General features: G+C 43.2%; 2 protein-coding genes across 2 annotated transcripts; one reads left to right on the top strand and one right to left on the bottom strand.

The window, feature by feature from the left end:
- Positions 1-302: 302 nt before the first annotated feature.
- LOC130128500 (sodium-dependent neutral amino acid transporter B(0)AT3-like) lies at positions 303-7,305 on the top strand. Its single transcript, XM_056298101.1, has 12 exons — positions 303-447; positions 1,525-1,665; positions 2,312-2,446; positions 2,841-3,022; positions 3,256-3,366; positions 3,489-3,601; positions 3,820-3,948; positions 4,066-4,222; positions 4,453-4,657; positions 5,873-6,032; positions 6,245-6,407; positions 6,864-7,305. Exons 1-12 carry the CDS (start codon positions 303-305, stop codon positions 7,059-7,061), a joined length of 1,839 nt encoding a protein of 612 aa, XP_056154076.1. The 3' UTR covers positions 7,062-7,305.
- A 1,620-nt stretch (positions 7,306-8,925) lies between these two features.
- tert (telomerase reverse transcriptase) lies at positions 8,926-22,912 on the bottom strand. Its single transcript, XM_056298480.1, has 17 exons — positions 22,697-22,912; positions 21,007-22,213; positions 20,711-20,900; positions 20,458-20,611; positions 20,182-20,349; positions 19,846-20,007; positions 19,662-19,763; positions 19,467-19,552; positions 19,038-19,154; positions 18,383-18,454; positions 18,040-18,228; positions 17,454-17,580; positions 12,612-12,673; positions 12,060-12,184; positions 11,783-11,920; positions 10,028-10,195; positions 8,926-9,796 (listed from the first exon to the last, which is right to left on the bottom strand). The coding sequence occupies exons 1-16, from the start codon at positions 22,910-22,912 to the stop codon at positions 10,092-10,094; spliced, it is 3,219 nt and encodes a 1,072-aa protein (XP_056154455.1). The 3' UTR covers positions 8,926-9,796; positions 10,028-10,091.
- Positions 22,913-23,338: the final 426 nt, after the last annotated feature.

Consider the following 23,338-nt stretch of genomic DNA (forward strand, 5'->3'; position numbering starts at 1 on the left):
ACATCATTTAAACTATTCTGTTTTTCAAGGCAGAGAAGCAAACACTAAATCTAAGCCACTGAATACAATTTAAAGAGATTTTTAAAAAAAACAGATTCTGTGAATTGCAAATTTGGGAAAACGGCTGGACTGAGCCGGATGAAAAAAACAACAAAAACAATCCATTCCAGTGAATTTAAAACTAGACCACAGTATTATAGCAGCTGATTCGCAGTAAAGAGTAGATTTGTGAGAGCTTCACTCTTGGATATATCCCGCCATTGGACCTATATTAAACGTGTGTGCACTGCCGTCAGTGGAAAATGGTAAAAACAGTGGACTCTGCTGAGGTGGAGGACAGACCCAAGTGGGACAACAAGGTTCAATACCTGCTAGGTTGCATTGGCTTTGCAGTAGGACTTGGGAACGTATGGCGCTTTCCCTACCTGTGCCAAATCTATGGAGGAGGTGAGATGCTTGCTTTGCCTTAAGCATTATTTTAATTTTTTTTTACTACTTTATTAATCTCCGTGGAGCAATTCTTTCTCTGCATTTAACCCATCCTAGCTGTGTAACTAGGAGCAGTGGGCAGCCACCGTGCAGCGCCTGGGGAATATTATTACTTAAGCTTATATTAAGCCTTGATGTGAAAACTATTATCCTGCTATATAGAAATATTTCATTGTATTTTGAAAACGTATCATCGCAGGGGGGTTAATAATGCCAAGGCTTCTAATTTGTAATTTCGTTTACCAACTATCTAGTCCTTAACCACTGATTTTGCAGAAAATCTCAGTTATTCGTATCACAAGTAATACGGATAATTTAGTTATCTGCTAAATATGATATTTCAAAGTGTGGATGGACATGAATTTCAACACAATCCAGGTATTCTACATCTGCATGGAAGTTAGCAATGATCTATTATGTAAATGTAAGTCAGTCATTTCTATTGCTTTAGAGTCGCGGACCTTATCGTTTTCATTGCAATCAGAAACACATTAGAGATCAAATATCCTACAGAAATATAGGAAAATCTTGGGCCACTTCCTCATAGTTCTCAGAGATAAGCCTAATGTATCTGTTATGCTGAGTGAACAGAGAATCCCAGGAATGTGCAAAGGGCCCTGAGTCATTTCATACTTTGCAGAGATTCTCAAGCTTTTGATTCCTATTTAGGATGAGCCAAACCTCTGTCTAGCCCCGTCTTCGCAGTCATTCAGCCACCTTCATCCAATGTAGCTTTACAAGTACAAGATGCTGATAAAATTATGTCCACATCTATAGCCTCCCCACCCCAAAAAAATAAAGAGTATTGATGGTGCCAGATGGATATGATGTAATTTACTGGCATGGTTCAGGTGCAGTTTTATTGTCTTTTAAACACTATTGAATTTTCTGAGGGATAGAGGGTTAAACAACAGGGTTAAACTGTCCCATAACACTGGGCTGGTGCAAAGTGTGACAGTGAGGACAAGACAGCTGGCAAATCACCTTCCTAGCAACAAAATATCATGTAATACCCTACGTCTTCATCATTTCCAGGTGCGTTCCTCATCCCTTACCTGATAGCATTGGTGTTCGAGGGTCTTCCTCTGCTCTACCTGGAGCTGGCCATAGGACAGAGGCTCCGAATGGGCAGCATTGGTGTCTGGAACTCCATCTCCCCATTTCTGGGTGGAGTCGGTAGGTAGCCCAGAATAATTACGTCAATTTTTTGTCTCCTAAATGAACATGAAGTGATTTAGAAGCCATATCTCACTTTGGTCAGAAATATTTGCATTGTAGCATATTGGATATCTTCCATATGCTGCAGTACCTCTATGAGAATTCTCTTCCCTTGAATTTATACTCGGTGAAAAAAAAAAGGCAAAGTCAATTTTCCGACATGTTAAAGTTACTTACAGTCTGTGGTTGCTGATGTTTGAATTTAATTTCTGTTGATTTTTGTCAGAGCAAGTATGAACAACAGCCTGAACAATGGATTATTTGGGTTTTCGTCAGGGTTAGCTTTTGTCAGAGTGTGGATGTTTCTCCCACTGGAGAAACCTGCAGGTTAAACAAAACGTCCATCTCCAACCCAACCATGCAATGGCAGGGCCCTATACTAGGTGAACAGGAAAAATCACAAACAATAAATAAACGCATAAAAATGAAAAATAAATATTCCGCCAAATCAAAACATCACCCTTGCAGCCTTGCAACAAATTTATTCAGTCTTTTGTGCTGAAGAAGACTTTTCACCCATCTGTGATGAGAGAGGCAGGCGATTGACTGTAAAAAAAAACCAGGTAAATAAATAAATACAAATGACATTACTGTCTGTGTGTAGGCATTGCCTCCATGTTTGTGTCGTTTCTGGTGGGCGTATTCTACAACACCATCCTGGCCTGGGTGCTTTGGTACTTCTTCCATTCTTTTCAGGACCCACTGCCTTGGAGCCAGTGTCCGCTCAATCACAGCACAGGTAGCACGCTGTCTTCTTCCTTGTCAGATATGGTCGGCCGAGTTCTCATGCAGCTGCAAAATATGCTGCTTACATTTAGAATCACACAGTTCAAGGATCAAAACACACCCACTGCTTAACAGTTTGGGACTGCTTCTGTTAAACCCAGCAATATAATCTTTTATACGGGGCATATAATATGATTTGCAAGTGCATCTGAGGCATTATTGTAAAAAAAAAAAATCTTAAAAGTCTGAGTGGTTAAGAAATTACAACTATTGGACAAAAGCATGCACAAAATGGACTTTTTTCAGTATATTTGAATTTAAGATTTTATGGCGAATTCTGAAATGGCCCTTGTTTCCCAGACTTTCATTTTCTCTGCTCTGCTCTGTTGTGCATTTATAATAATCAGCCTATAATCAGGAGTGCGTGGAGAGCACGTCAGTGAACTACTTCTGGTACCGTGAGACCCTGAACATCACACCAGACATTGAGATCAGCGGCTCATTACAATGGTGGATGGTCATCTGCCTGGCTACCGCCTGGTGTGTGGTCTACGTCTGCTTCATCAGGGGCATTACAACTATGGGGAAGGTAAATACAAAGCTCCTCCAAAAACTAACCATTACCTCCAACCCCCTGACTCCAATAATGACACTTGTATTCACGTTATCTTTAAACCTGGCTGTAAAAGGTGGTGGTGGTGGGGTTTTACAAGGAGGAATACACCACTAACCTTTGAAATGTATTTGACCGACAATAAAAAAGACTTCCCATTCGTTTCTCATTTCATCCTGGAAAGATGGAAAATAAGTTTTATTTTCCAGGCCGTGTACGTGACGGCCACGTTGCCGTATGTGGTGCTGACTATTTTCCTGGTGCGGGCCCTCACTCTGCCCGGAGCCACCGACGGACTCATCTACCTCTTCACTCCCAATGTGAGCTCCGTCATTTGTCCCCATCTCATTTGAAAGTGAAGTTCTACCTTGAAGATGTGCATACAGGGACGAAGATTGCTTAACACGATGCTTTTTTATTTTTATTTTTTGTCGTCATTCAGTTCGAGACTTTGAAAAATCCCCAGGTGTGGCTGGACGCTGCCACTCAGATCTTCTTCTCCCTCTCGGTGGCCTTTGGAGGCCTCATAGCCTTCTCCAGCTACAACCCCCAGAAGTCAGCTCACTTGTTTGGTTATATTACCCTTACATTTGAGTCATTATTTACACTGTACTTAGTTTAACCCTGCTTCAGAATGTTACAGGCCATTACAAGGGCCGGTTGGCTAGGTGTTATCTAGTATCTAAACCTTTGTAAAACAGCTCCAGTCACATGTGGGACTGGGGTGAAGCGATGAAACTGTGTTATATGTTTTTTTTGTGTGCATCTACCAGGAACAACTGTGAGAGGGATGCTATTCTCGTCGGGGTGATAAACAGTGTGACATCGCTGTACGCCTCCATCCCCATCTTCTCCATTCTGGGCTTTAAAGCTAACTCCTCCTTCAAATCTTGTCTGGAGAGGTATGCATTTTCCTTTTGTGCAACTCTAACACTTCTTTTTATTTTATTTTTGAAAAATAACACCATTTAGAAACAGATAAACGGGTGGTCTTGTAATGTCTTTTATTGTATATGCAGCAACATCTTAGCTCTGACCAACCAATTTGATATTGCGGACCTTAACATTACGGTCGACAACTACGATCAGTGGTTTGAGTACCTGAATAAGACAGATTCAGAGAAGGTCATCAGTTTGCAGCTGAAGGAATGTGATCTGCAAACATTCCTTGACCAGGTAGGAAACAACCTGCAAAAACCGATCTGTGAAACAAGTTTCGCTCCCCAATTAGTTTCCATTTCTGACTCATCTCACTGACGCATCCTCTCCCCTCATCCAAATCTTCATCTTCCTATTCTTTGCATCCTACTCCTACTCCCTGCCTTTCTTCCCCTCCCACAGTATGTCAAGTATTGGTCGAGTACTTACTGTGAGTTCAAGCTTCTTCATCGTCCTCCCCTATCTAGGGTGCATCCGGTACCGGCCTGGCGTTCATCGTGTTCACTGAAGCGGTGATAGAGATGCCCGGCTCTCAGGTTTGGGCTGTTCTGTTCTTTATCATGCTCTTCAGCTTGGGGCTCTCATCCATGTTTGGCAACATTGAAGGCATCCTCACACCACTCAGAGACTTGCACCTGATACCCACGTGGATACCTAACCCACTCATCACAGGTATCTGTCAGTCATGTCAATGCCAACCCTCAGATCTTTGCAATGGCTTCCAGTGTTTAATGCAACAGCTTGAAATACTGCAAATCTCGCAATGGTTTAGGACCGAAATACATCTCTGACTTGCTTTTACCATATGAACCTTCTCGACCTCTCGGATCATCTGGGAATGGTCCGCTATAACTATTCTGAGCTAAATCAAAACATGGCATTGGTGTCCAGGTAGCATAGCAGTCTATTCCATTGCCTATCAATACGGAGCTTGCCAGTTCAAATCCCCATGTTACCTCCGGCTTGGTCGGGTGTCCTTACAGACACAATTGGCTGTGTCTGTGGGTGGGAAGCCGGATCTGGGTATGTGTCCTGGTCACTGCACTAGCGCCTCCTCTGGTTGGTTGGGGCGCTTGTTCAGGAGTGAGGGAGAACTGGGGGGAATAGCGTGATCCTCCCATGCGCTACATCCCCCTGGTGAAACTCCTCACTGTCAGGTGAAAATAAGCAGCTGGCGACTCCACATGTATCGGAGGAGGCATGTGGTAGTCTGCAGCCCTCCCCGGATCGGCAGAGGAGGTGGAGCAGCGAACGGGACAGCTCGGAAGAGTGGGGTAATTGGCCAGATACAATTGGGGAGTAAAAAAAATGTTTTCTTTAAAAAGGGTGGGGTGGGGTGGGGGGACAAAAAAATGGTGAGAGGCGGCATTTAGTTATTATGCTTCACATAGCAGGAACAAACTTAAAGATTTATGACTCGCCCAAACTGTGACCGTTTTTGAAACTAGGCTAAGAACTTGTCCGCCACTTCCTTCAACTGACTGACTCCTAAGCTTGTTGACAGTGGTACTTTGACCCCTTTTCTTCTATTTGTTTTTATCTTTTAATTTCTTTAACAAAAACATCCATCTCTTATCTCCTTCTTGCTTTTCAATTTCATTTTAACTTGCTTTTCATCTCTTAATGTATTTTTACGCAAAGCACTTTAACTGCCTCTGTATATGAAATGTGCCAAGTAAATAAACTTGTCTTGCGTAATGTTTGCTCGGGCTGAAGGTTATTCTGAAGACACAAATGTTTGAACTCTGACTCATCCTCAAACTGGGAAAGTATCTTCAACACTTTTTTCATGTGACAGAAAACTGGAAGGAATGGATCAGCAAATGGTTTAGAGTACAAATGAGGTTTTTTTTTCTTGTAAAATCTTTTCCCTGCTTCCTTCCATAGCTTTGGTCTGCTTGGTGTCATTTTTGGTGGCTCTGATCTTCACCTTGGGTTCAGGAAACTACTGGCTGGAGATCTTTAGCAGCTATGTGGGCTCGGTGCCTCTGCTCATCGTTGCTTTCTTTGAGATTTTTGGAGTAATCTATGTCCACGGGATGAAAAGGTATTCTTTTTTCCCCCCACTCTGGTCTACAAAACCACATTTCCACAGTGATTGCGAAGGTATTCCCTACTTACTGAAATAAGATAGCAGGGCACAAAGACCTGCTGCTAGAGCCAGCATGTTTAGCTCAGGCCTCACCACTGCAGCGGGATCTGTTTAATTGATCTGTACCTCACCTGGTCTCACTAACAGATGCTGAAACTCTCTTACAGGTTCAGTGATGACATATACTTCATGACTGGGAGGAGGCCCAACTTCTACTGGAAGGCTTGCTGGATGGTTGTCAGTCCTTTAATGCTTGCGGCAGTGTTGTTGGCCTATGTGGTAATCCAAGCACAGACCCGCCCCTCCTATCCTGCATGGGACCCTAGCTATGTAAGTGAGCTATGGGCTGTGACAAGGGGAAATAACAGGGATGTATGACATGATGTGCTGTATTACATATGCATATGGCAGGCATGAAACCAACATGTAACCCCTCCTATATAGAAAGCTAGTTCCAGGGATGGGCCACATGATCCAGAAAGGGCCTTCTATTAAGTCAACCAATAGTCTTTGCAAAGGACCTTGATTTGTAGACTCAGGTGTGTAACTACTTGGTTGGAACAAATACCTGCACCTACACCAGCCCTTTCTGGTTCATGTTGCCCATCCCTGCATGCTTTCCTGAAAAAAAGAGCCTTTTTAGCTCATGTTCTGGGGTAGGTACAGTTTTATGCAAGATGAAATAACAGAGCTTTACATTTTCCATATTTGTTGACCAATATCTGCAATGTCAGTTTTTTTTTTCTCACCACAGTGAATAGAGCCTCTCTGTCTGTCTCTTTTTAGGACAAATTTCCCCAAACAGTAAGGAAGTTCTACCCGGACTGGGTGTTTGCCATAATCATACTCCTCTCTGTTGTGCCTGTGCTCTCCATCCTGCTGGTTCCTCTCTACAGACTAATTCGCTATGGAGTCAAAAAGAAGTCTGCAACTCTCAGCAGCCACAATCCCTATATTAACAATGGCTACGAGGTTGAAACATAGCACAGAAGAAGCCAAAAAGCACGCAGAGATCAAGGAAACGTTGCAGTAAAAAAGTTACTGGGCTTTTGTGAGCTAAAGCGGGCATGCACAGTACTGATTATGAATGCTTATGTGAATTTGTATAAGGCAATTTTGTTCATCACCTTGGACAGTGAGACGTATGTAGCGCTATCTATCCCTTTTAACTGTCAAGGACAACGCTCCTGAGTTCTCTATACAACTCGGTATCCAATAAACTATTGAAGTATGTTAACTTCGCTTCTTATGTGTTTAAAGTATGTTCTAAAGGCTATAGATGTCTTACAGTGTCATCTGGTAACTCCAACTAAAAATGTTGACTACCCCTTTAAGGCGCTTAAATATGGCATATGACACCTTTAAGGCAATCTAACATGGTCTAGACACCTCAATGTGTCACCGAGTAACTTATATTAAAACGGCGGACTAGCCCTTTAAGGTTCTAAAATATGGTGTATTAGCCCTTTAAGGTTATATACTATGGTCTACACATCTCTGGGTGTCACTAGGTTACTTCCAGTAAAAAGGTGGACTAGCCCTTTAAGGTTGTTTCAACATGTCACTTACCATAGCCTAGACACCACAGGAATAAACACACATGAATAATCCACACTCACACAGGTACATAGAATTATATATACAAATGTATTATGAGTAATAATTATTAGAATGAATGAAAGTAATAAGTCTCAATGGCTAACAAGCATCTGCATTCATATACACACAAATGAATCAAACCAACACATTAGCATACAGCTCAACAACCCTATAACTAATCCGGCAATACAAATAAAAGAAAGTCAACCCCCAGTTGCAGGCCTGTTTCTTTATCGGGTACGTTGGGGCCCTAACCAGCCCTCTTCGCTCCCCTTGGAAGCCCGCACATCCAACTAGTACTCACAATGAATGAATGCTCCTCTTCGTCTCGCGCTTCTCACCACAGCACAGCAGCGTACGTCAGGCCGGCAGCCATCCTAGCTAACTGGCTAGTTAGCCGTTAGCACCATCTCACGGTCGAACCGTGCGCTCGCCTCGGCAGCACAACACGGCAACAGACGACTCCTTCTGCGTTCCTCGATGGTCGCATGAACACAACACTACACTGTGACTGATAACGTTACTTCGCTAAACTAGAAGACGGCCCGACTCACTGTGGGGCGAGCCCCTTACCGCATCCAGTCCACTCGCGCGTCTTGCTGTGCTAGCAACGAACACCCACTGGCTAGCTCGCTCCGTAACGTCGCTGGGTCCACATATGGGACTGACGAGTAGTCAGTTTGTCTCCCCAGTCCACACAAACAGTTCCCGGGATGGGCCTCGGTCAGACACCCGCACACATCACTGTTCACTTAACTTCAATTACATTTCTCTCACCCCAACATACCATATAACGACTCGACATCAAACTGCTCCGTTTTGCTCACACAAGGGGCGAGTGACCTCCCTCCTCTCCCAGTTCAGTCTGCTCGCGCTGACGTTCCCCGCTGCCCTCTCAACCAATCACATTCAAGGTAAGTTATTCTCTCCACAGCCAACCAATCACAACAATGGTAAGTTTTCAACAATAAAAGTAAATGCATTTCACATTGGTAAACTGTTTTGCAGAACAATAACAATATATTCATATTCAAAAGGTAAACAAAATAACGAACATAGGCCAAACTCTTATCTAATAGTGCAATATAATATATCTAAGGCCTATAATTTAACCACCGGGTTACACGTACCTCAGCTTTGACATCTAAATCTTGTGTTTGAAAAACGAGTTAAAAAACACAAACTGACAAATGGCAGCATGCATTTTTGTTAACAAGAATTTTGTTTTATTCACAACAGTGAAAGGCTCAATATTTTCTTTGTCAGTATGCATTCTTTCAAAATATATCTCAGCTATCACATTGCAAATACATTTTGCAGGCATTTTCAAATATAACATTTAGTAGAAGTGCAAATGTTAGCATCATTTATACAGTCTGAACACTCATGACCACCTCTCACGTAGTGTCAAGCTCTGCATTTATGAACTCGGGCTGACAATGGGAGGGGGGTAATCATCCATTTCCATGTTTTTGCTTTACCTGTTGTGCTGTTTTTTTGTTTGCTGGATTTAGAATTTGGCTTCAAAATTATACTTTGGGCCCTTGGTTAGAATGCCAGCCTGGACAATATGTTCTGTATGCAACATTATCTCAATGTCCATCCTCTTTCTTATGCAGAACCTCATCTCTTAAAACAAGCTTTCTTAGATAACACATTTGCATTGCTGTGCATGCATGATTACATTCACCTGTATAAAAAATAAACTAGTTTGATTTGTATGATGGCTAGGGTAATAAACATTCACATGAAGATTTACAAAAAAACAAAACAAAAAAAAAACAGCTGTTAGATGAGAACATTCTTCCTTACTGGAAAACTACCAAAGAAATGGTAAATCAAAGTCCAAAGGGAAAATGAATGATGCAGGAGGAAGTTGAGCCTGCCATGGCAGCAACATTTCTTTTTGCCTTAATTTTCTAACTTTATTGATCTTGTTACTGTTTTACAGGGAGTTATTTATGAGTGCTTTATTTCACCCACCAGACCCATCGTCCATTGTGTTCTTCACTTCCTCGTTTTTCTTTCATCTCCTTTGATGACAGATACAAAAAAAATAATTTCTTGTCCAGTATCAGGAAAAAAACAAATTCGTCTTCAACAAATTACTTTCGTTAAACCTGTGGGTGAGATCAAGATTGTAAAGATCAATACACGTTGGCATTGATTATTCCCAATACAAAGACGACGCAGATCATTGAGCTTCAGTAACAGTAGTGATGCTAATCTAGAACCCTTGACCATTTTCATTTATACTAAATGGACTGAGATGTTTGATAAATACATCACCTTGCCCTAACATTTAAACAGTGTATGAACAGACTGAGGATATACCAGATTCTTATTTATACCTTACAGAATGACTGTCTGTTGAAGGCTTCATAGGTTGTGGTGTCATGGGGACTGCCTGGGTGTCTAGGTGTGGATGGCCATTAAGTCCTCTGGGATGCTGGGGTTACTGGCCTGTCTGACCCTGGCCACTCTCAGATCACCCAGACGCCTCTCCAAAAAATGTTTCCCTGTCAGGCCAAAGATGTTGGAAGAAGAGAAAGATGAGCTTCCAGAGAACAACACCTATAGAAGCTACTAAAGCATCCACAAACACTTCTAGAAACACTTATAGAATGACAACTCAAGGGAGGGCTGTAATGAATACGGTTACAAAAGACTATAGAATAGCCAGTGCTTGGGATGGGATTGCGCTGGGTATCTAACTGTACTTGGTATTGTCGGTTTGTGTTTACTTCTTACAAAACAATTGGAAAGCATCAGAGATCGGCTTTGATGACATATTGACATATTGTAGTGCTGATGGTTTCATGTTGTGTTTATGGACTTTTTATGGAAAAATTATGACACAAGTGCTTTTTACATTATGATGTGATGAGGGCAAAGTAGTTAGTTGATGATATTTATGTGTGTGTCTGTGTGTGTCCCGGGGGGGGGGGGCACTGAGAAGTCCATTTGGTCAGCAAATGGTTCAGTATTTAACTTGGGGGGGGTAAACTAAACTTGGGTAGACAGAAATTTAGTGTTGTTCATCGTCTACTCTACTGTATACTATCACTATACATACAAACCAGGCCTGACTGCCCAGGACTTTGACAGGCTTTTTATATTATCAAGATAATACTTCACACTGGACAGAAACATGGTGGTGTAGCCTTTCAACTGCTCTTAGGCATCTCTTAAGCAATGATTCAGGTTTATATGAAATATAGAATCTTGTATGCTTCAAGTGGGTAACTAGTCTAAACTCTTTTTTTTTAATTTATTTCTGATTTTTCCCTTTTTTCTCCCAATTTAGTGGCCAATTGATCCCTATTTTAATTCAAACACCCACCCTCGTATTGCATGCGTTCGCCAACTGCATCTCTCCGGCCGGCAGTCTCGAAGGAGACGCCTCCCCACTTTCGTGACAAGGCGAATCCAAGCCGAACCACTGTTTTTCCGACACACACAGAGACGCATTCACATGACGAACACAAGCCGACTCCGCCCCCCTCCCGAAGACAGCGTTGCCAATCTGACGAGACCGGGGCGCGAACCCCAGTCCCCAGTGGGCAACTGCATCGACACCAGCCGATGCTTAGACCGCTACGCCACCGCGGACCCAACTAGTCTAAACTCTTGAAGGAGACTTGATTGCCATGTAGTCATAGGGAGGTGGTGCTAGGGTCTTTTCCCAGTATGGAGATACATTTTGCATTTCACTGCAGCACATTATGATTGACAGGAGAGAAGTTGCTTGCTTTTGGTACAGAACTGCCGGATATTAGCACTTTCAGATTAGGCTTCAGAATCAAAATATGCAAATTATTACTTATATATGCAATTTCCGGGGGGGCTCAAGGCAATGATATTGCTGCATTATGTTACATGTTGACTGAGACCAACATACTGCACATGAATGAATGCAGCAGAAAGTCAATGCACATGTCGTAAATTCAAGTAAATTTTATTTGTATAGCCCAATATCATAGATTCGCCTATTGGATAAGGGAAAATGCCTTTAAAAAAAACTTTTAATAGGGAGAGAAAAAAAAGGAAGATACCGCAGGGGAGGGCAACAGAGGAGAGATTTATGGGTGCCCAGAGGTACATACGTTTGTGCAGGTGAGGTAACATGGCTTTATAGAGAGGACGGTGGCGAGACAACACACGCAGAAAAGACAGGCAGAACAGCAGCTCCACTGCCTCATACTGCAGAACGCCTGTCTGGGCTGTGCTACCTAAACTCATTCCTGGTTGGAAAGAGAGGGGTACAGAAAGAGAGTGGTGTGTTCAGCTGACAGTTTTTCATGTTGACACAAACTATTAAAAAAAATGTTGATAACTGAACAAACACAGTGAGGCATTGTGGCATATGAAAAATGATGTTGCCTTTGTTGCTTAGTCTGACAAGGCGATTGGAGTATTCAGTCATATCCCAAATCATCTGCAGAAAGTAGAGCGGGTTCTTGGCAACAGTTTGACCAAAGGGCAAACTCTGAGCACATACGTGAAACCTAGACAAAAACAAATTAAACAAAAGCACTGCCATTCAGAGAAAAAAAAACCCTGCCCGTTCAGATGTAGACATTGTGAGGAAGAAGGTGGTTGCCTGTGGTTTGGAGCTGGGAAAAGGTATTAGGGCTGAAAACCTCAGGTGTGCTTGTTTGAATTGCAGTATTATCGCCATAGACCTAGCTATTAGGCCAAGCATCCAGGACAGAATGTGATGTCCCTGAACCAAGGTTAAAATGATCAGACAATTATAAAATCAAATGCGGGACAAAATTATTGATGGCTGCCATGTTGATAGTTTAATAATTTACTTAAACGACACACCTAAGTGGACTCTTGTTCGGGCCTGTCATTTAGAACTTTGGAAAGAAAAACGCCAAACCAGAAAAAAAAGGGGTCTGATATGAGGTCACACTCTTCGGTATTTACCTGTATGCATGAAGCAGCACCAGCTTGTAGATGTTCTTGTAGACTGCTTCAAAACTGTTGGTCTGAAAGGTATATTAAAAAGTATATTACCCACAGAAGAACATTTAGAAGCAAAATTCGGAAATTGGAAATCACTGATGACGAATAATGTTTTCAGAGTGACCCGAAGTTGCCCGTTTACTGCTGGACAGGCAATTTAGCCTACTGATGTGGTTGCAGACGATAACATTGTGGAAGTAGCTACCTTCTAGGTGCTCTACATGCTTGGAAAGGGAAGGGTGAGTGTTGGGGTATTCAGTTGGTTGCAATCCGCAACCTCACCACTAGATGCAACTAAATCCTACACACCGGTCCTTCAAAATATTAAGAATAACGATAATGGACTGGCGGCCTGTCCAAGGTGTCTCCCCACCTGCCGCCCAGTGACTGCTGGGATAGGCTCCAGCATCCCCGCAACCCTGAGAGCAGGATAAGCAGTCTGGATAACGGATGGATGGATAACAATTATGAAGTGCTCCGTAAAGCTTTATTTACAGAACACTTCTCAAAACAACTGCTACAAAATGCTTTGCAAAACAAATCAAATACATGGTAAATCACTACCTAAAAAAAATAAAACAATTAAGATAAGGAAAAGGAACTACACGTCATTCAAGATGACAAAGGATATGAGGCATAAAACTATACAGCAAGTTTGCAAAAATGCCAATCAATAAAAGTGAATTTTATTTAAAGATGGCACAGTATTGATGAGCCTGAGGTCTTTGTGAGGACCATTATAAAGCTCTGACAGCAATGGTCTGATCAGCTCTGGGCATAAAGAGGTGACAACACAAAGGACCCGTCCTGAGGACCTTTCCGGTCCCAAGGATCAGGAGCCTGGAGTGTTAAAATCAATTCCAACATTTACAGGCAGATGTTGGAATGAAGGACGGTTAGAGGTGACATTTTTTTCTGCACATCCATTAAACGTCAATGCAACATTTTTAGCTGAATGCAGGCAGAAATAGAGAGAATTACAGTAGTCTGAGCAGGAGTAAACAACTGCAATAAATCAAATTCTTGAGATTACTAAAGGAGTGGAATGATTGGAATTTTGATATGGCACACAGCTAGACAAACCTTAAAATGAGCACTTCATTACCTGCTCAACAAAGTTGAGATTGGCATCTAAAACGAGATCCAAGTTTATGTTTGTCACGGTAGAGAAGGCAGTTTTGTCAGTGTCTTTTGTTATTTGGGAAACACCAGGGATGTGAATTAAACATTGTCAATACCAGTATGTTGAAAACCTATATTTTCGAACCAGTGTTAATGTTTGCTGATCAGGTTAAATCAATGGTGCCCAATCACGTGCCATGGACAGCCATGTGTACGCAGGTATTCATTCCAACCCAACATTGGCTGACACATGGTGGGCTCTCCACGGTTCATGATCAGAGCACAATTATCTAACCCATGGGTTTGATAAATCAACGTGCACAACACTGATCAACAATATCCTAAAAAATTAGTTTCATTGGCAAGCCCTATATTGCTAGTAAACTAATGGGACCCCAGGTCACTTACAGTCTTTTAAACAGGCTGATGTTTCTAAAATAAAAGGGTCATTTTTCAATGTCATGATGGATCATTTGCAACAGTACTATCGTGACAAATCTAAAGAATGCAGCATTTCTGCCTTTGATAAGTGTTGATCACCTGTATTACCAACTTTTTTTTCTCCCCAATTGTATCCGGCCAATTACCCCACTCTTTCAAGTCGTCAAGGTCTCTGCTCCATCCCCTCTGCCGATCCGGGGAGGGCTGCAGACTACCACATGCCTCCTTCGATACGTGTGGAGTCGCCAGCCGCTTATTTTCACCTGACAGTGAGGAGTTTCACCAGGGGGACGTAGCGCATGAGAGGATCACGCTATTCCCCCAAGTTATCCCTCCCCACCAACCAGGCGCCCCGACTGACCACAGGAGGCGCTAGTGCAGCGACCAGGACACATACCCACATCCAGCTTCCCACCCACAGACACGGGCAATTGTGTCTGTCGAGATGCCTGACCAAGCTGGAGGTAACACAAGGACTGGATCTGGTGATCCCCGTGTTGGTAGGCAACAGAATAGACTGCCATGCTACCCGGATGCCCTATGTATTACCAAATTAACCATTGTAAGGAGGCGCTATCCTTTTCTAAGTACCTAGGTTATTTTACAATAATAATAATAATAATAGTAATGATAAATCAATGTTATATAGTGCTTTTCTAACACTCAAAGTCACTTTACAATAAATGGGGGTGAAACAAGACAACAGATAAACATAACAAACATACAGGGGTGGATGGGAAAGTGGGGCTACAAGAGGGAGAAGCGGCAGCCACATACAACGCCAGCAGTACTCTCCAACTTAAACAGATACAAAAGGGCAAAAAAAACAAAAACAACAGCACTGTGGACGTTGATTTTCTGAAGGGCTTTACTCTCATAGCCTATTCCTCCCCCGAGGTATCCACTAGGCAGTGGCACTATTTAACCCATAGCTGGGCACTATATTGATCCCCAGCTATATATTAGAATGAGGTGAGCTGACGAGTACCATTTAAGATTTGTTGTAATTGGGAAGTTATTTCAAATAATTAGGCTGTCGAGCTGATAACATGTAATATGTGAATGCAAGATTTTCTAACCGTCTGACCACTCCGTAAAGGGGGTTGGGGCTCTACAAGAGTCAATCTCAGGGGCAAACTTAATTTATGGCTTGCTATACCAAAAACATAACCCAGTCACTGAAGAGGCACATGCCAGTGCATTCTTAGTGCTGGTCCCAAGCCCGGGTTTAGGGGGAGGGTTGCGTCAGGAAGGACATCCGGCATAAAACCTTTGCCAAATCAAATATGCGGATCATAAATCAGATTTCCATACCAGATCGGTCTAGGCTCGGGTTATCAACGACCAGCAGGGTGCCGGTGGAAACTATGCTACTGTTGAGCGAAGGAGGAGAGGGGGAAGGTATGTTCAGAGGCAGCGGGAGAGGAGGAAGGGCAGGAGTGTGGAGGTGAGAGTCAGAACTTTTAATAACTGGCAAAGGGAGAGAGCTGGCTGATATGATGGAGAGAAGGAAGGTAGACATACTGTGTGTAATAGAGACCAGGTGAGGGTGTCCAGGTAGCGTAGCAGCCTATTCCGTTGCTTACTAACACGGGGATTGCCGGTTCGAATCCCTGTGTTACCTCCGGCTTGGTCGGGTGTCCCTACAAATACAATTAGCCGTGTTTACGGATGGGAAGCTGGCTGTGGTTGTGTCCTGGTCGCCGCACTAGCACCTCCTCTGGTCAGTTGGGACACATGTTCAAGGGGGAGGGGGAACTGGGGGGAATAGCGTGATCCTCCCACGCACTACGTCCCCCCTGGCGAAATGTCTCACTGTCAGGTGAAAAGAAGCGGCTGACAACCCCACGTGTATCGGAGGAAGCATGTGGTAGTCTGCAGACATCCCCGGCTTGGCAGAGGGGGTGCAGCAGCGACTGGGACAGCTCGCAAGTGTAGGGTAATTGGCTGGCTACAATTGGAGAGATAAAGGGGGAAAAGAATCCCCCCCCCCAAAAAAATAGAGACCAGGTGGAAGGGGAGTAAGGCCAGGAGCATCGGAGGTGGCTTCAAATTCTTCTATCATGGTGTGGATGGGAGAAGAAATGGGGTAGGGGCAATTCTGAAGGAAGAGTATGTCAAGAGTGTGTTGGATGTAAAGAGTGTCAGACAGAGTGATGAGATCAGGCAGGAGTCTCTGTGGACTATGATGTTCGTGGATGACTGTGATCTGTAGTGAGAGCAGGGAACAGGTTGAGGATAGCCTGGAGAAGTGGAGGTATGCACTGGAGAGAAGAGGAATGAAAGTCAGCAGGAGCAAGACAGAATACATACGTGTGAATGAGAGGGAGGACAGTGGGATGCGAGGAGTAGAGGTGATGAAGGTGGATGAGTTTAAACACTTGGGGTCAACTGTTAAAAGTAACAGGGAGTGCGGAAGAGAGGTGAAGAAGTGAGTGCAGGCAGGGTGGAATGGTTGAAGAGTGTCAGGGGTGATTTGCAACAGAATGGTACCAGCAAGAGATAAAGGGAAGGTTTACAAGATGGTTGTGAGACCAACTATGTTACATGGTTTGGAGAGGGTGGCACTGACAAAAAGACAGGAGGCGGAGCTGGAGGTGGCAGAGTTGAAGATGCTAAGATTTTCATTGGTAGTGATGAAGATGGACAGGATTAGGAATGATTATATTAGAGGGCCAGGCTGGAGACAAAGCAAAAGAGACAAGATTGAGATGGTCTGGACACGTACGGAAGAGAGATGCTGGGTATATTGGGAGAAGGATGCTATGGAGCTGCCAGGCAAGAGGAAAAGAGGAAGACCAAAGAGGAGGTTTAGGGATGTGGTGAGAGAGGACATGCCGTTGGCTGGCGTGACAGAGGAAGATGCAGAGGACAGGAAGAGATGGAAATGGATGATCCCCTGTGGTGACCTCTAGCAGGAGCAGCCAAAAGTAGCAGTAGACGATATACCAAAAACATGGAGACAAGTACAGGCCACAATAACAAACCAGATGGGTAGAGAAATTATTCACTCTATACATACATCACTACACCAATAGGGTCAAATATAGCCTAGATTGAGGTATACTTTTAATATCTTTTTAATTATTTTATCTGTGAGCACTCAGTTATTTCTGCCCTGAGCCATGTAAATTATGTCCTATGATATTTAGGATATCATTTTTACTTTAAAACCTAGTATAGTGAGAGCAGAGAACAATGCTAATCCCAAAGGAATATCCAAATCTCTACATTAAATACCTTAAGGTCCAAGAAGAGGGCATGGCATTTGAGTCGGAGGATACCCATCAGCTTCCTCCTCATTTGCAGTCCAGCTGAACGGGAGGAGCCTAAAGTAAGGCTGTAGCGCAGTGACAGGCCTGCATAGCTATGAGGCAAGAAAAGAAAACAGCTTAAAAATGAAACAGAGAAATTTTAAATCTGCGCTACAATTAAATGGCTTATAGAGTTTCATGTGAGATGACTGATGTATCCACACTAAAATAGGGCATTGTTTAAAAAGATCACTTCATGAGCAAGTACAAAGTTCAAGGTCTTGTGTAAGTTATAAGAAGTCATGGAGACCATCAAAATACCAATGGCTCAACATTAGGAAAAAGAGACATTAGAGCAGTGGTACACAATTGTGTACCATGGAGTCATGTGGGTTTTCTTCCAACTCAACAGAAGAGTACTTTATGTAGTTTACTTGCACCATTGTATTTCTATGTACACCATAATGGTTCTGTGTGTCTGCGTGTGTGTGTGTGTGTGTGTGTGTGTGTGTGTGTGTGTGTGTGTGTGTGTGTGTGTGTGTGTGTGTGTGTATGAAGATGAAATTAACAACCTGGAGTAGTCTTTATAAACATCCAGCGTGTTTGTATCCAACAGTAGCCCACACCAGGGAAACAGACTTCGAGTGGGCAGCACTTTGATGCCTGGATAACGTTCAGTGCCTCCAGATACTAAGAAGTTCACCACTACCTTTTGAGGGTTTACTATGAGGCCATAGTCTGGCACCCCCACCAACAAAGTCCTACACAGGATAAGAAAGAGCAGTTATGGGATTGCTTTAAGTAGAAGTAAGCAGAAGTTAATATTTAAATGATATTCTGTTAATTGGGCAATAACAGTTTTGAGGAGTGGGCCTATATGTATACATCCATTTTTGTGTAGTTTGTTTGTCATACTTTAAGAACGTCTGTGCTTGGTGCAAGTCAGGGGTAATCAGTAGGAAGTCATCCACAAGTCTCATCAGACACCTGCACGAGAGAATTACCAGCACACACACAGAAAATGGGCTGCAAAAGGGAAAGATGGCACCTTCTTGTAAGTGATGGGCTAATACATCTAGAGATGTTGATATTGCCTCTTCAAGCCCCTGAAAACTCGGTTTCTCTAGGGATACGAGGTAATACAGGGGGCTTTCATCTTTCTATATCTAATTTTAATAGTTAAATTTTTGTAACTATTTCTGTGTTCTGTATTTTTTTTTACTTTTATCACTAATTTTCTTTGCATATCAAGAGATGCAAGTACCCATACATAACTATTTGGCTGGAAAAGTAAAGGCGCACTTAATTTAGATGTCGCCTTGATTCTGTACTGGTACATTAGATAACATGAAGTTACCTGACATCAGCATCCTCCAACACGTGTCAAACTCAAATAAGCAAGACGAGAAGAGAAAACAAATTATGTGGAAATTTCTGATTTGGAAAGGCTAAAATTGTTATTCCTGTTGCAGTCAGTAGTATGTTCGCAAAGGACCCTAAAACTCTTAGTAAGAAGCTGAGTGACAAAACTAGTTTTGCGGGGCCTCAATACAAAACTACCCTTTCTTACCCTCCTTTTTCAGTTATGTCTTTGAACAAGATGTTCTCCATGTGACCGTAGCAGAGACAGCAGAGGAGACTGGACACGACTGACCCCTGTGGAATCCCTCTGCACTGACGGAACTTTCTGAAACAAACAAGCCACACTTAAAATCAACTGTTGTTGCCCCATGTTATATGCGAAAGCACGGTCAGTCATCACCTTATTCTTATTTTCAAAAGACAGGATGGGAGTTTCACATTTCCAGCAGTTCTAAGAGCCCACTATGTATTTTACGCTCACAGTTCCAAGTGCTACGAGTTTTAAAATACTGCAGCCTTTAGCGAGAACACAAAGCTTCAACAGCATTTAACAACAGCAGCATCCATGACCAGCGATTCCCACAAGTATCTGTTCGGTGCTCATATCTTGAAAAATGGAGATGCAAGGCTTATTTACCTCTTCCCAAATTGAACGACACTGCCAGCGAGCATTTGGTTGAAAAATGCCAGAGTATCTTTGCCTTGAAGATCTGAGGAGAATTGCTTGAGGCAAGCATGTAAGAAAAACACCAATGTTATATATTCAATCAGGTAGTCAAAGAGTAAAACTGACATTCACATTTAAAACAACTATGTCTGGACATTTTGTTACCTGCTCCACCAGTATACTGTCGTGAAGTTTGCTCTCTCTCTGGAGTGACATCACAAAGCCTTTCATGGTGGTGGATGCCATGTTATTCTCCATGAAATCTACCTATAATTAACTTATTAATAACTTAAACCAAATCAAATGTTAAAAGTTGTGTATATGTATGTGTATACCAGCATATGTGTACCTGTCTAACAAAGGTCTTCTTAAGCCCCTCGTGGTCGTCAGCCCAGATCTTGGCATAGTGGCGCACGGTGAAGACCTCTTCTTGGACAGGTGACAGGGCCTGGCCAACCACCTCAATGAGCTTGCTGTGGAGAAGACTCTCATAGGCCCCACTCACATCCACCTGAAACAGAGAAACATTGAAAAAGACTGGGAATATGTGAATATAGGGGGAAAAAATCCTACAAATTCAACATACAATATGCATACCTACAAATTCAACATACAATATACATCCTAGTTAGCATAAAAAATACAATATGTACTTGAACACAAATAAGGTGGGGAGAAACCCAACCTTGACAAAGAAGAGAGATTGTGGCTTCTCCTTCTGGGCTGGAGCCAGAGAGCGCAGCACTTTGTGGATGTCTGTCATCCCCCACACTGTGGAGCCCAGGAGAGAGGGTGTGGTACGCATGCACACACGCAGCACATCAAACAGGTCTCGGACATGCCTTTGATAGAGCTGCAGGGGAAAATATGCATACACACACACTACAAAATTAATATCCACTCAAAACTCACAGCATTCATGAAACTCATGAAAAAAATGTAATGTCATTTCCAAACAAACTCTTGTTTTGACATCCACGCCCATGACCCGTGTGATAGGCCTCATGCCATCAGCCTTTGGGATGAAGCGGAGGCGGGAGGTAACAGTGGATTTGCTGAGGGTGGCCACCTGAGTTGGTGTCAACTCCACCATCTGGCCCTTGGAAAGGTGAGCCCTAAATGTCATGAAAACTTGATTAGAAACGGCTGTTATTGGTGTGCTTGTGTGACATCTATATGACAATATGACTTTGTATATATGTGCTTGTGTGTACTTGAAAGCAAGCTCCTGCAGTTTGGCCCAGACTTCCTGTCTGTAAAACCTCAGGGCATTCTTCTGCCCTATGCTCTCTGTGACATAGAAACAGGCTCTGACCAGGCCCACAATATAGCCATCCAGTAGCCAACCCAGGAACTGACCCAGGAACCGTATCCGACAGTAAAGCTCACTGGGTGGGAAATGACCTGTGAATATATGCGGTGGTTATGCTAAATGAGTGGAAGTAGCAGGAAACACCTGGGTCAAAATTAAATCATGCATAAAAAACTTCGTCAACAGTGGTAGTCCCACCTGTCTTGCGGATCTTCAGCCAATCGCAGTCGTTAACTTTCATGTGCCACATTACTTCAGCCAATGAGAGCCTCTCCAACTTGCCACTGAGCAGGAAGCGCTTGACCTTGATCAGGAAAGTGATTCGGTTGTGGTCAGATCCCCACATCTCCTGAGGAACTACTGTGGCAAGGCACTCCCTGACAAACAGGTAGACCCGGTGAGGAGCACAGTGCTTGGGCAGGAGAGAGCTCAGGGTCTCTCCATTCCCCATTACTATGCACAGTTTTTGCAGTATTCTGCTATAGGGACATCGCCTGTGCCGACGCAACAGCTGCCTGAAAAGTGGGACCATGTTGAAAAACCTCTTGGGGAGTTTCTTTGGCTTCCTCTCCACACCATTGAGATAGGCCACACCCTCAAAGAAGACTACTCTAACCAAGTCCTGCCCCTGCAGTCTACTAGGCCCACTAACTGTATTCTTCTTCCTATTGAGAAGGAAGCCACGCATTCCCCTTCCACTGTACAGCATACCCAGGGTGCGAATAAAGCACTGGGACAGGGGTAGAGGAGGGTAGAGCCCTGACCTCCAACTGGGACCTCTCTCCGTGGGAAGCGTGGCTGTTGGCAGTTCAACGTGCTGTTTGAAATCAGCACAACTATTGTTACTTAGCTTCATAGATGCTGCTGATTCCACACAGCTGGATGGCGCAGCATTATTGGTTTCAATACAAACATACTTGGCTCCTTGCATGGACCCTTTCCCTTCTACACATCTCTTCTTTACAGTACAAGTCATAGCCGCCTCTTCTTCTACTGGGTCCCTTTTTCTCTTCAATTTTCCCTTTTCTCTGCGGAGAGTCCTTCTGTGCCTCCTCTTATACATATAGAAATCAGAGGACATCGTAGCCATGGAGACCCTGTCATAGACAGGAACACCACACAGCTGAAATACACATGAGGGAGGGACCGACACAAACACACCACAGCTTTCCAGAAGGTACCGTGTGACGTCTGTACCAAGACGGTTTGAAATTTTCTTCCACAGGTCACTGCCGTGGATGTAGGAAGCACTTTGGGTGACATCACTTTGGAACTTGAACTGGTCTGCATCTCGTTCCTCCTGGGGCAAGGAGAGAAACCCGTAACCATGTGCCAGGACATTTCTCTTCCTCTTCCTCTTCATGTTGTTTAGAACAAAAGCCAGTAGTTCAGACAAGGTGCAGATCTGTAGACAGTATAAACCCAATAAGTCAGATTCACACTTAAGAACAGAGTTAATAAAAGAGACAAGGTTAGTTCTCTAGCTTTTGGTTTTAGTTTGTTTGTTTGTGTTTGTTTATTTGTCGGGATCCCCATTAGCTGTGCCCTAAAGCACCGCTCGTCTCATTTAATACATACCTTTAAAAACAAGACAAGAGAAAAACAAAAGCAAAACAAACAAAAATAGCAAAAACCTACATTAAACTCTACAGTACACATAAGTTTAAAAACACTGTAAGGAGAAAATAAAAAGATGGTCAAACAACCGTTTATATACATTTAGGCGTGCTAACAATTATGTACTTAATTGGATTAATTATGTGGGCTAACGAATTACATTATTTGCAACGAAAGAAGGTACTACTTTTGAAGGAAGGCAATGCTTGCAAACCTATAAACTTAGCAACGTGCCAATCTGCGTGTTTGACAGATGTTCTGTCTAACTTACCTGCTTGCAGCTCGGCACTTGCTGCAGCGTCTTGTCAGTGCAGACAAAAACGCCTTGGACGAAGGCAACGAATCGGCTCGCGTCGTCTTGCTCGATGAGAGCTGCTTTTCGTCCCTCTCTAAACACGATACCGTCGGCAAAATCCCCCAGTGTTTGTACATGTGGATACAAAGAGTGGAGAATGTTGAGCACCCGTGACATGTTGGCGGCAGGCATATTTTGCGACTACACGTGTTTCTATTAACTTTTAGGCAGACAGCCGAGCACGCTCGCTGACTCGACACTCGTCTAGTTTTCCTATTTCTTCGTCCTCTTTTTGTTTGATTGGCGGTTGGCAACTAGTTTGCAGATGCAATACCGCCACCTACCGGACTGGAGGGTGGAACAATATTGGAAGTCAAACGAAAAAAAAAAGAAAGAAAGAGATTTACATTCGCTGTTAACCTTATTTCATTTAGATACTTCATTTAGGCGACTGTATATTCCCCATGCCGCATCTCCAAGGGGGTCCCCTAAAGTGAAACTTAGCTTATCTTTCTTTAATGCTGATGGAAGTTCCTTCCTTTCCTCCTCGTAGCCCCTACACTCTAGCACAAGGGTCGGGAACCTTTTTGACTGGGAGAGCCATAAAAGCCAAATATT

Source organism: Lampris incognitus, chromosome 18 (genome assembly GCF_029633865.1).
Source record: "Lampris incognitus isolate fLamInc1 chromosome 18, fLamInc1.hap2, whole genome shotgun sequence".
Classification (NCBI taxonomy): Eukaryota; Metazoa; Chordata; class Actinopteri; order Lampriformes; family Lampridae; genus Lampris; species Lampris incognitus.